This window comes from Xiphophorus couchianus, chromosome 1 (genome assembly GCF_001444195.1).
Source record: "Xiphophorus couchianus chromosome 1, X_couchianus-1.0, whole genome shotgun sequence".
Lineage (NCBI taxonomy): Eukaryota > Metazoa > Chordata > Actinopteri > Cyprinodontiformes > Poeciliidae > Xiphophorus > Xiphophorus couchianus.
This window is the reverse complement of record NC_040228.1, coordinates 7,458,040-7,471,279: the sequence shown is the minus strand read 5'-3', so window position 1 is coordinate 7,471,279 and position 13,240 is coordinate 7,458,040. Positions and strand designations below refer to the sequence as shown.

The following is a 13,240-nucleotide window of genomic DNA, read 5'->3' as shown; positions in this document are numbered from 1 at the left end:
GCAGCATAATCAGCACATCACTAACTAGAAGCTCAAAGTAATGATTTGATGAATCAATTCAACTAATCATCAGTGTACCAGAGCAGAAGTTGTGCTTCAGGCTCATAATAAGAAATTGCTCCAGAGTGATTTAAAAGTAGCTGTCTACAAGGATGTTTTTCTAAGCCTATGGTTGCAGAGCTCAGCAGCAGAAATGTCCTGAAAACAACAGAGAATGTCCAGTATCATACAAGCAGCAGCGGTAAAGCAAAGTGATATTTCAGGGCCCACTGTATTATTTGGGTCTACTCAACTGACCAAATTACAACATTTTGAGGTAGGATGTCCGTCTGCCTGCTGAGTGCAGCTCTGAACAGGAACGGGGACATTATCTGCTGTTTGCTCTTGGCCAGGACTTCCTTGGACAAACGTTTTAAATCCTAATGGGTTTTACCCTGGTAAAACAACAGTAAAATACAATAAAGGAAACCTCAGCCTCCATATTTTGGGTCCGTTGCAATTACGTTTTACCATTCAGATTTTGGATATTGGCACAAAAACACTTGACTGTCACTGGGTACACCATGAAAAGATTCAGTCCATCATAAAGAAGCAATGAACATATAATTAAGGACCAATTTATAAACATTGATTTACTCAATATGTGTCTGAATAACCCCAAACACCAGTAGAGAACGCTAATAGCACAGCCAAGACATAAACTGGAAGAAAAGATTTCCCACAAGGAAGGAAGGAAGGAGTTCCTTTGTGCAATAAAGTCTCTAAAACTAAACTTTCCATTGTTCTCAAGAACCCAGAGAAGCTAAGCAGGAATGTTTGACACAATTTATGTCAGTTGTGCTGCAACAATTGTGCCATTCTGTCTTTTTTATTTTTAAGATGAACTCAGATTGACATGCCACTTTAAAAATATAAGTTAAATAAAAGTTAAATGCAGTTTTCAGTGATAAGATCTGGGTTTTGTTTGAAAGTTTTAAATATGGAAGTTGTGCAATACAACTTGGATCAATTTTTGGTAATCACCAAAGTGATTGCCAAATTGTTGTGATTAGTTTTGTTTATGCTCATATCACTCTCAAGAGCACAGCAGAACACAATCCAATCAGAAGTGTTCATATAAAAAGTTGATTTTTAAATGTTTTGAGTAGTAATTAAATAATTGCAGTGCTCAATTAACACAATTAAGATTTGAATAGGGATTGATTTCAACAATAATCATTGACTGAATGCTTATGAAGACAACATGAGAAGAATTCATTACAGATCCTCAGAGCGTTGAAGCCCCTAAATGCTTAGCACTTTGCAGCTGCAGTTGTTATTTCAGTGAAATGCGTTAAGACAAAAAGTTACCTCGTTGAAGGAAATCTTGTTGTTTTTCATTTTTTGGGATGAGCTCTTCCATGTTTTTCCAAAAAAGTGCTGGAGTTTTCCATCATACAGAGTCACTCGCAGCTGGTAGGTCACATCTTCCCCAGCTGACAGAGCCTGTGGGTCAACAAAAGAAGATGGACAACTAAAAGCTCTTCTTGATGCCTCAAATAAGTTAAGTGAATTATAAATACATCATATGAACATGCAATTAGAAAGCAGGAAGCTCTAACCAGTCTGAGCTTAAAATATTTTGCAAAGTAATATGGGCAAAACAGTCGGTCTCTAGGGAAGCAAATCAGTAAAAGAAAATACACAGCCAAACTCAAAAGTATACTTTTAAAACCACCAACTTAGGGGGCTGAATACAATCAAACAACACTTTAAAGATTGTTATTTTAAAAAAAAAAAAAAGTTCAAAACCACGCATTATTTTTCATTGACTTCACATATACAGTATGTCCTGCTTCAGACCGGTGCATTACATAAATCATACAAAAACAGACGAGCGTGTGGTTGTAATGTGTCACAACGCGAAAAAGTTCAAGTGGTATGAAAACCTCTGTAAACCACAATTTAACACGATTGTGCTTTACAATCGTGTTAAATTGTGGGTGACATTACAGGTCTTTATGATTATTTTTTCTATATGAAAGTAAATATGAAGTGGACTGAAATACACACAAAAAATTGCTGGACCTAACTTGTTTGTTTGTTTAAAACAGTGCTCTCAAACTGCAGTCCTCGAGAGCCAGAGTGTCACAACTTTACTCCTACACACTTGAATTAAATGGCTAAACTGCCTTGCTAGCATGCAGTCAATTTCTACAGAGCTCTGCTAATGAGCTAATATTGGAGCCAGGTGTGCTGAAGCAGAGAAACATCTAATAGTTGCAGGACACCGGCCTTTGAGGACTAGTTTGAGACTACTGGTTTAAACCCAAGAACATTTCTGCCGTTTACAGACAACAAATGTTTGGAATTACCTGCGGGAGTTGCGCTACAGTAAGCCGGCTGAAGCTGAGCTGAAAGCCGTGGTTAGCGGTGAGGTGGTTCTCCACAGCCAGGCGAACTGTTTGGCTGGACGGGGGAACCAACCGGTTCTTGTGAAACAATTCTTCCCAGCTGTCAGCCATGCTGTTTCACTCTCCTGCCTTCACCATATCATTATCAATAAAAAGAGCAAAAAAAATAAATGAAATAAAAACAAAAAATTCTGTAAATTACCTGCGGTTCTACTTTAGAATAGAATTTCTCTCGGTACAGATTTTCAAACATGCGGCCGCCATGTTGGAAATCCAGTTGTACTATATTTTTTTAGAGGGGTGCGGAACAATATAAGCATTTTAAAAAGAAGCCTTGCTTAGTAAGAAAAACTATTTTATACTGATACTAATTAGTTTAAATACTACAATATAGCAAAACGTGTTTCAAATAGTGAATTATCACGAAAAAATCAATTTCGCAAATGGAGTATTTAGCCGGTCTTAACCTGTTCTTTGGTAGAGCCCACCGTGCTGCGTCAGTTGCCATGGTAATAATGTGCTCTCATATTTAACAGAATATTACAAGTGAATGCCGAGTAAGTAAATATGATAACACGGTTTTGTATTGAAGTACCTAAAAATTAACTATTTTACTGGAGCTGACACATATTCACACAAACACACACACACACACACACACACACACATTGGTTTCTGCAGTCTCCTGACAGCTTACAAAAATAAAATAAAACATGAAATATATCACTACAAGTTGCTTTCTAATCACGACACAAACACTCGTACAGAGTTACTGACGCACACGGCCATACAGTTAATGAATATATAGCAGTATTTCATCGTTTTCCGACATTTGGAGAAAAATTGACAAAATATTATTGCCTATATTATTTGTACTTTTATTGGACAACAAAGATAATGAACTGGAGTCCCATAGGTTACATTTATAATATAATATAATATAATATAATATAATATAATATAATATAATATAATATCAATGATGTATGAGAATAAAGTTCTTTTAAGGTAATTTCTTGAGTATTGTTTGGATCGATGTTGTGTTAACAACGAGGGCCTACTATAAATTCTTGAATTTTAATGCAGACAATAGCCGTAATATTTTTATATTTGTTTATTGAGAATGAGACTAACATTAAATTTGATCTGACCGTTTTAGCACAAAAAAGTTAAAAGATCCAAAATGTTGAAATGAAGGTGCAAGTTTAGTTATGTAAAAGTAGAATTGATTATGTTTACAGAGCTACAGTTCAATTAAGTTAAGTTTGTTTATATATCGCCAAATCACAAAACATTGTCTCAAGCCACTTTATAATAATTTCAATACAATCATATAGAGCAGATACAGAAAAAGAAACAGCAAATTGTAAGTTTATTTGATTTGATGACTTGATCTATTTATTTTAAAGGTGACAGTCCAATTTATTAAAAGTAATAAAACATAATTCGCTCATTTAAAAATCCTACATTTTCTATGTTTTAGCGATGTTTTTTGACTTTATCTTTCTACGTCACTAATAGACGTAATGTATAAAGATAACCACCAGGGGGCAGCACAAGATCACTGCCGCTGCGCTACTGAGCGTCAAGAGGAAGAAGAACAAAGGAAGCGGTACGTATAAACTGTGAAATGTTCGGACTCTTCAAGAAAAACAAACCTGTTAAAATTCGAGGTTATAGTGGGGACAGAAAATACGGCATTGCTTCTAAAGATGTAAAGGAGCTGATTAAAAAGAGCTGTAAGCTGTTACAGGTAAGCCGTATGTTTTTGTAGTTTAATAACTTTCGTCGCTGTCAGTTCCGCTTTTTGTGAACCTGCGAGGATGAAGAGGGAACTGATAACCCGGGAGAGCTAAACAGTTTCCTTTAGTTATTAATTGAAAATAAGGCATTTTAATAATCCACGAACAAGTTGAATATTGAGTGAAGCGATTAAAAAAAAAAGTTTTCCAGAGCTGTGATATGTATAAAGTTTCTCTCTTTAAACTAATAGTTGATTTTAATTAACTCGTATTCAGAATATAACTTGATTGGACAGAAAATTATGACCTATTAATTTCAGTATATTGAATATTTACTGGAGAACAGACGTGAATATTTTTTTAAATAATCGTTGTTGGCACAACTATTTTTATTCCACATACTGTAGGTAGAGCAAACACATTTATAAGTGCACCTAAGTACGGTATGTATGAATTAAATGAGTGAAATACCCGTTCTTCTACTGAATGAATTTCAAGTTTAGGATTGTGCTACTGGATTAAAAATATTAATTTACTTTCAGTTTCTTTTTGTGTGTGTTTGCCTGTGATGTCATCAGATGAGTCTACATCTGGACATGTTTGTGTATTGCTGTTTATAACATCATCATTTTGCTAAGTTACATTAAAATATCACAGTTCTGGGGAACCTTTGTGCCCTACCCCTAATGAACTTGTTTAGGGGATGATCATTTCAGTGTGAGATATTTGAATTTATTTGGCTTTTTACACATCTTTAGCAGCAAATTTGATTTTTGCCAATGAAGCTGTCTGCATCAGTTTGTCATAGACAAACTCAAGTCTGTCCGTATGTGCAACATTTAAAGTGGAATAAAGCAGCCGATCTGACCCAATGATGTGTTTGTGTATTGGTTGAGCTTACAATAATGTGATGTTTTCATGTTCTTCGCCATCCCAGCTGCCACTTTCTGGTGCTCATGTGTGTTTATATGAAGATGGAACGATGGTGACAGAGGATTTCTTTCCCACCCTGCCTGATAACTGCGAACTTGTTCTTCTGTCAAGGGATCAGACATGGAGCGGAGGTACGTGAGATAAAAATATCCTCCATATCATCTCTAAAATAATTTTTTTGTGTTATTATTTTAAGCATTTCACTGTTTCTTGTAGTCGTTTGTGACATTGGTCGGTTACTGAACACCGATCGCCATGCTGACGGTCTCATTGAAGCAGCGAAGGGTCTTCTCTCTGACGAGAAATCTTTCAAGAGGCGTAAAGTCCTTACTGACCTGCTGCAGAACCTGGAGGACAGATCAGATCTGGAGAGCAGAGAGGAGGATGAAGACTGGTTTACTGGTACATAGTGTCCAACAATAAATTAAGCCGGTTGAGTCTCCCACCTTTTGTACTAAGACCAATAAATCAGTTACTTACACAGGTTGCAGCCATAGTTTACATTGTATATATTGCCCAAAATATGAATAATAATGCAGATTTCTTTTTCTACACTTACTAGTGGTTGGGTGAGTCCACTCTCTAAACAATTGTTTTTTCTTTTTAAATCGTAATGATGATGAATGACTCTTGTCTTTGATGTTGGTATCCAGCAACATCAGTGCAGCACTGGACAAAACATGCCAGGGTCTGTCAGGAGCCGACAAACTCCCAGCTTTTTTTACACACGCCCTGATTATGAGGTCACAGGTCAAAATGGTGACCTTAAACCCATGTGCATCAACTTGTATTGTATGTTCTCAGGGAAAAATGTCTAGGTTGTGTCAAGTTGTAAGGATCCTTTGGTTAGTTTATTGTCATGATGGTTAGAAAGAGAAAAGGTGTTCGTTAATAGATGGCTTTAGCCAACCATCAACCATAAGACAGAAAAGTTTTTACTTTATCATTCATAAAAATGCCCAGAAAATCAGAAATTCTGCTTGTGTACATAAACTTATGGGCACATCTGGGTGGCATTCATGGCCACAAGGATTATATGTAAACATCTAACAAGGATGAACTGGCACTAACCAAAAACTTTAAACAGAACGTCTTTAAAGATTTTTAGTGAATTTGCGTGAGATGCATAATACTGTGCTTGGAAGCTGTAAATGCCTAAAACCAGCTTTTTATCTGATCAGCACACTTGACTCAACATGTTTGTGTGCTTTAAGAATTATTTATCTGGGGTGCTGTGGTGGCGTTGAGGCCTTAGTCCTTGTAGCGGTGGTCGTAGGTTCGATTCCTGGCCTGGCGACGTTTGCCGCATGTCTTCCCCCTCTCTGATTACCCTGTTTCCTGTCAAACTACTTTCAAATAAAGGCCACTAGAGCCAACAAAACCTTTAAAAAAAAAAAAAGAATTATTTATCTGTTGTACTTACTTTTGTAGACATAAGATATAGAGCAATAAGAATCTGTTCAATTTAAACTGCGTTTTTTTTTGTTTGTTTTTTAGATAAAATAAGAATTTGACATTTTGTGGTTTGTAAAAAGGCCAAATCTTAATGCTTTTTGATGGTTAAAACAACATGTCCACATATACCTTCTCGATGAAAGATCATCTCCAAAATTGTATTAAACTTAACAACCCTTTGAAGTGTTTTGGTTCTATTCCAGGTGTCGATGTGCGATTCAAAACAAAGTCTGCCTACATGAAGTACAACTGTGAAAGCAGAATACGGGGCTACATGAAGGAGGTGAACCCGAGGCCCGTTGAAACCCAGCACGTTTCCCTGCGCAAATTAAACGTTTCAATTTCCTGTGTCGATTTTTCAGGTGGACAATGCAACCAACGGCACACAGAAAGCTAAAGTGAAAGAGGAGTTTTTAAAAACATCCAAGTGCCTGGTTGAGATGCTGAAAAATGACAAGTACAATGGTAAATACTTCGACAGGACTGAAAAGGAGTCTGGGCGCCTCTGCACTAAGGAAGGATGGTTTACCTGTCAGGTACGGCAGAAGTTAAGCTTTGCTGCAACTGAATGGCATCTGCTCCAATCATCAGACAATTGTGATTTTGTTTATTAGGAACAGAAATATATTGTGAGAAGCACAGCAGACATACAATGAATTAAATAAGCTTTTTTTTTTTTTTTTTTACCATTTTATAAAGACCTAGAATTGCTTTGCACAATCCTCACTCTTCCTCTCTGTGGTCTCCTCAGGGATCCTTTGAGCAGAAATTGTGCCAGTCGCTCCATTCAATCAACCCGTATGGCAGCAGAGAGAGCAGGATCGTCTTCAGCACTTGGAACCTTGATCACAGGTGGGATACTTTCTGTTCCTGGCGCAGTAAAAATAGCAGAGAATCAAACATGTTTTGTTTTTTACCTTTTCTGCAGGATTGAAAAGAAGAGGACCATCATACCTGCTCTGCTGGAGGCTCTGCAGACTCATAAGACCGCAGACATAAACTTGAACTACTTCTACCAAATGCTGTTCACCAGGGAAAACCTCAAGCTAGTGCACATCGTCTGCCACAAAAAGGGAGCGCACAACCTGATGTGTGACACCAATAAGATGTTCAGGACTAGTAAAAATGCGAGGAAAGCAAAAGAAGATACCAAAGGGAAGAAAAAGCGTTGTACCTAAAACATTTTTACGTTAATGTTTTTTTTTTAATTAGTTTTTATTTGCTGTAAAATTGATAACTTGTCATTCATTGAACAAAATGAAACAAAACAGTTTTGTAAATCATAAAAAGCTTTTTATTGTATTATGTGGCACAATAATGTAAAATATATGGATGGATTAAGAATGTTGCCCAAATAATGAGACATTCAATCAGTCTGAGTTACACACTGAAGACAAATGTTAATTATTTTTTACATAAATAAGGCAGTAATAATATACAATATTTCTGTTAAGTGGTCAGATCTATCAGCTATATACAAAACCTGTGGATATAGTTCTAGTGCAATTGCAGATAACCTGTTAAGGTTCTATTTCTCAATCAAGTTTGTTCAAATCTAGTTAAACTGCAGATTCTTAGGCAGAAAAATCAACTTTGTTATCTAATAACTTTAGCAACTATAAACAGTAGGAATATAAAGAACAATTAGCTGCACTGGTGTGTGTGTATATATATATTTATATATATACAGTATATATATATATATATATATATATATATATGTGTGTGTGTGTTTATCTACATACAGACATTATGTTACAAAGCTGCCAAAAACCTTTAAGGATGGATTTTAGACACTTGGTGAAAAATGGCTGGAATATGACATTCATCTCTGATCTTGTAATAAACAGATCTGCTCTTTGGGTGTTCTCCATCTTTCTTTCCTCGTAACATTTAAGTAGCCTGACATAAGGTTGCATATTTGTCAATCTGCTGTAATTTGTATGAAATTTCCATCGGTCCATAAACTAATTTGTTGTACAAGCACCCTTAAAATGTTAAGTTTAATTCAGCAATATTTGGCATCTCAGAGTGAATGTTAAAGTGGTTGAATCCTGATATGATAATGTATGTAATGTAAGTTTACAGCAATCCTGAAATGACAGTACAGTATACAGCATGTATACAAACTGCCTGTAGAAAGTTAAAGGACTGGGTTGAAACTATTCAACTTTTAAGTGAATAGTTTATTTTAGTTATTCAAATGATAGGAAAAAAATGCCGTGTCAGATTTGTGTTCAGCACTTCCACAATCCAGACATTAAAATACGCTGCCTGGAGCAGAGACGTTGTCATTTAGAGCACCTTGGCATTGATATTTTGCATCAGCTGATCAATACTCAAAAAGAGCAGTAAGAGATGCAGCGGATTTTCAATTTGACTGGCTCTGACCAGTCAAACTTAAAATTTTATTTTTTTTTACCTCATCAATAAGTGCAACAAAACACAGGCCATGTGTTACAATAACACTATTCAGCATGGAAGTTAAGAAAGAAGATTCAACGCTTTCAATTTTAAGATGCTGATGGAAGGACAAAAAATGGATCTTCTGAGGGAAAACTTAATAGGCTACAATCAGCATTAAACTTAAGCTTAGAGCTTTGCAAAAAATTGGAAATTAGCAGCAAGATTCTGGCAAGTGCATTTCTAGTCAATCTGTTGTCCTCATATTTTGTTCTTTTTTAAATATCTCCTGAAGTGCCGCTGAGAGCTCTGAAAAAGGTAGGCTACAATCGAGCATGGATTTATGAGAGTATATGTGAATCTATATACTGTTTCAAAAAAGCACTTGTGTGTTTGCTTACATATTCAATTTTTTTTAGTGATTGTTGGCATGTGAGAAAACAGCATAAAAGCATCCGGCACCAAACCGGATGCTTTCAGTGTTTACAATCGCACTTTAACACAGCTAGAAACACTGCCAGTGAAGCATTTCTTTGACAGCCAGTACCACTAACCATCCTTCATTATCCTCACGTCAGTGATGGCGCTGAGACTTCGACAGATGAAGAGGACCGACTGGATGCAGCATCTGAGCAGGTAGTTTTGTTGTCGCTTCTTCCAAAGTGCTGGGATGTTGTTCTGTTTTAACCGGCTCTTCACTAAGTGCCAGCTCCGTCGTCTCGTCGGAGGCCGCCGTGGCTCACCTCTTCGCCATCGCTGTCTTCCTGTGCGTAGTAATGCCGAAACCTCTCCTTCCTTCGAGCGCTGGGAGAAGTAGCAGGTGATCTCCGAGGAAAGTCCTGCAGGAACAGAGATTCGTACAAGAGTTTTGGCTTGGCACAGCAGAGGAACGACAAGGCTGAGGAACTATTTGTGTCAGAAAACCCCCCCCCAATGTTTTCACTTTTTATTGACATTTTAAAAGTATTAAAAAAGGTTATTTACTCTGAAATTACCCTGTCATGAATTCATTCATGTATCAAATGGAGAACATAAAAAATAACCGCAGAATCCACCAGGTGCGAAAATCCATTCAATAAAGATATAAAATATCTGCCAACTAATAATGAGGAAAACATTTTGAGGTAAGATGTGCTGTTTAGAGAAAAAACAAGCTAATTGGGTTTTAATTTATATCATCCACATTTTTATCTAAACAGGAAAAGAAATGGTAATAAGCAGACTGTTTAAAAACATTAAATACAAAAAAGTACATAAAGAAGCAATTTCAACAGAATTCTTCTATTAAAATGGCGTTGAAAAAAACCAGGCCCTTGAGGTGCCATCTCTAAAAACATTTTCCTGCTTTTCTTCCCTACAGAACTATTGTCTTGTGCCAGTTTAAGCAGAACAGCAAACTACTATAGGTTTTATTACAGCAAACTACTATATGTTTAATTGACAGGAACAAATTTCAAATCTTAAACAAAGGTGGCTTTCCATTTTTAATATGTAACACATCTGGCCTCCGACAAATTAAAACTGACTGAAGAAACAAAATGTCCTAAATAATGGCAATTTGATACTTGCTTGAAAAATCTAGGCATATTTAAGGACTTAAATGTCTTTATTGTTATGGAATGATTATTAAATTTTGAACTGTGTAAGTTTGTAAGTGTGTAACCACAAAAACAAACTGATATGACTTGGTGAAGGCTCAATCTGACCTTTTCAGTCACATTTGGGCTTTTTAACTTGTAATAATAGCAGCTTACACAACTTGTACACCACAAAGCCTCACCTGTACAATATCCAAGTTCCCGAAGAACTGCTCCACAGGAAGGATTTGATTACTGTCGTCATCTGGGAATAAGACTCTACTACTGTTTTCGGGCTCCACACATTCAGGAGCCTGCTCCTCCAAGACGCTGTTAGCTTTGCAGCTGCTGACCTCCTGCTCCGACCTCAGCTCGTTCTCTTTGCCCTCCTGGCCTTGGAGCTCAGGTGAACCCAGGCACCTCCTCCTGTCAGCAGCCTCGTGGCATTCGCAGCTGATGCGAGACAGTTTATCTGTGGATCTGGACGTTCTCAGCGCTGAACTGTCCTCTGGTGACAAATGCATCTTCTGGCTTTTACGGTTTTTCTTCTCCGAAGCAGAAACCTGTGGCGGAATGTGCACATGCGGAGAGATCAAGTGGTTAACCATTGCCACTTAACGGTCTGTACAAAAAAACAGACTTAAAAGAAAAACAAGAAACAATCAGATCAAAAGCTGTGGTCTCAAAACCAACCTTTCTAGAGGCTCTGACCTCAGAGCTGCTCTTCCTCTTTCTAGACGTCATGTTATCAAGTTGACTAGGCATCTGGAAAAAGAAATGCATAAATAAAAACCAGACACAGGTTGTTTATTCCTCAGTGACCACATATCATTATAGCAACTACTTAGTTAAATGATTTGGCTTCAGTCAGTCAGCTGATGCAGCTGCTGTAACACTAGCAGATCCCAGGGAGCCGAAGCTATTCAGCTAAATGTTTTCACAAAGCCTCCCTGGCAACTCAGATTACCTTCAGATTATTGGACGTCTGACTCGGCCTGTAAATTAATATTAAGCAATATGTTTCTCTAATTTTCAAAGACTCAGCAGAAACCATATAAAACCGCTTGTTCAGCATAACGAACTGACCACTTTATGGATTTTTACAGTCTGGGTAAAAATCAGGATAAAAAATGAGTTGTGCAGTAGATGTCTCGGATAAGGAGAATGAGACTTGAATCCAGCCCTTAAGATTTCTCTTCGAGTGTGTTTACATTTTGAGAAAACTCTGGTTCTTCCGAGATAAAAATAAAAAAAAAAACAGAACCTGAGACTACTGAGCAGCACTACTGCAGCTACTACTGAGCTTGAAAAGCTGCAAAACGTCACTTATTTTTTAGATGCATACCTGGGAGACAAATCTCTAAAGCGTTCTGTATGACCAGCAAACATCTCAGTCCAATAGAAACAAAACAAAGTAAAACTTCACTGACAAGTCTTTTAAGATGCGTTGTTAAGTGAAGAGCAACACACACTTCAGTTTTATAACTCTTGGTGAGGCTGCCGGTTTCGATCTACCGGTAAATTCATAGCAGAAGTTCCCAAGTCTTTTTAATCTTCTAGCTCACAAAAAAATACAACACTGTGATCCCAAATATATTCCACAAATGTGTATCATCCCATAGAAGAAAAGGTATCCCTCCTCATTTCACAGAAATGTTTTTTTTTTCCTTCTTTTAAAACCAAAAAAACAGAAATAAACAGACTAATCTTTAAAAAAGACAACACATTTCTTTGCAGATAATTATCAAAAATTATAAGACAGCATTTTTTTTTTTCAAAGGTCATGTAACATTTGCAGCTGTAAACAAGGTTGTTTTAGCAGAAAAGGCTTTGTTTAGTATATTATTTTATGTTCTTCCTTAAACTAAAAAATAAGTCCAAAATGTTTACGTACTCAAGAAAACTAGTGTATTATGCTGGCTTACTTGGAAACAATATTAGTTTCTCCATAGAATCCCATATGACTGTAATATTTTCACCACTATCTGATTAAAGTAACAAGACAGGAGTAGAGCTAGAGAAAAACTAACTGCTTTAACTGTAGAATATTTTCTCCACAACATTTATTATATATATAAAAAAAACTACTGTAATTGATCCTGAGCCCCAACGACACCCACCCATCCCGTCTTGACGAACAAAAAGCGAGAAATTTCAAATAAAGTCTCCAATGACAAAACAATCACGGCTCCAGTCCTCCTGCAAATACCGAACATTTTCTCCATCTCGACACCTTTTGTCCAGACGCGTTGCTAACTTAGCCTCCGCCAGGATTATCCGGCGGCGTCTCCAACCAGTTACAAGGACAAAACCGGCTTATAACCTAAAAGTGTCGGTGTGTTAAATACTACACGTCGAAAAACAGTTTTACGCCCTAATGTTGAAAGCTAAAATACTTTATTTAATCACATAACACGACGTTACTGGTTAACTCGACTAGCTACACTCTCTCTTACCTCGCCGCCGGCGCTATTTCGGGTCAAAATATCTAGCTCTTTGTTAGCTTTGCGACTAAAATGACAGCTATAAGCAACTATTGGGCAGTGGAAATTTTACAACCTGAGCCGCCGTGGCTGCTTGTCTGTCTGCGTCTGAACCACCGACTTCTCCGTGTATTTCCTGCTGTCAGGTTCAAGCTGAGGTCATCGCGTCCCTGTACTGGCACTGCGGCGTACTCCCTGGGCTGCGTTCCAAATCCCTTCACTCGTTCACTAGGTAGTGCGCTGCGAAGGGTTGC

General features: G+C 37.2%; 3 protein-coding genes across 5 annotated transcripts in view; 1 reads left to right on the top strand and 2 right to left on the bottom strand.

The window, feature by feature from the left end:
- The window catches only part of nphp4 (nephronophthisis 4), a 168,320-nt gene extending 165,360 nt beyond the window's left edge, over nt 1–2,960 (bottom strand). Inside the window, exons 1-3 of one of the 2 annotated variants that reach the window (XM_028002260.1) lie at nt 2,861–2,960; nt 2,355–2,522; nt 1,351–1,485 (exon numbers count right to left, since the gene is read on the bottom strand). In XM_028002260.1, coding sequence (XP_027858061.1) covers nt 1,351–1,485; nt 2,355–2,504 — 285 coding nt within the window. In that variant the 5' untranslated portion in view covers nt 2,505–2,522; nt 2,861–2,960. Of the gene's footprint in view, nt 1–1,350; nt 1,486–2,354; nt 2,657–2,860 lie in introns of those variants that run through there. The other variant, XM_028002173.1, reaches the window with a different exon arrangement.
- dffb (DNA fragmentation factor, beta polypeptide (caspase-activated DNase)) lies at nt 2,936–8,384 on the top strand. 2 transcript variants are annotated; one of them, XM_028002735.1, is made up of 8 exons: nt 2,936–2,950; nt 3,941–4,005; nt 5,073–5,199; nt 5,285–5,470; nt 6,727–6,806; nt 6,886–7,059; nt 7,275–7,375; nt 7,452–8,384. In XM_028002735.1, exons 3-8 carry the CDS (start codon nt 5,118–5,120, stop codon nt 7,699–7,701), a joined length of 873 nt encoding a protein of 290 aa, XP_027858536.1. In that variant the 5' UTR covers nt 2,936–2,950; nt 3,941–4,005; nt 5,073–5,117; the 3' UTR covers nt 7,702–8,384. The 2 variants fall into 2 exon arrangements, with proteins under 2 accessions (XP_027858536.1, XP_027858450.1); XM_028002649.1 differs by lacking the exon at nt 2,936–2,950 and having other exon boundaries at nt 3,979–4,146.
- c1h1orf174 (chromosome 1 C1orf174 homolog) lies at nt 8,230–13,240 on the bottom strand. The gene is made up of 4 exons (XM_028002849.1): nt 13,064–13,240; nt 11,197–11,268; nt 10,707–11,066; nt 8,230–9,765 (listed from the first exon to the last, which is right to left on the bottom strand). Exons 2-4 carry the CDS (start codon nt 11,266–11,268, stop codon nt 9,625–9,627), a joined length of 573 nt encoding a protein of 190 aa, XP_027858650.1. The 5' UTR covers nt 13,064–13,240; the 3' UTR covers nt 8,230–9,624.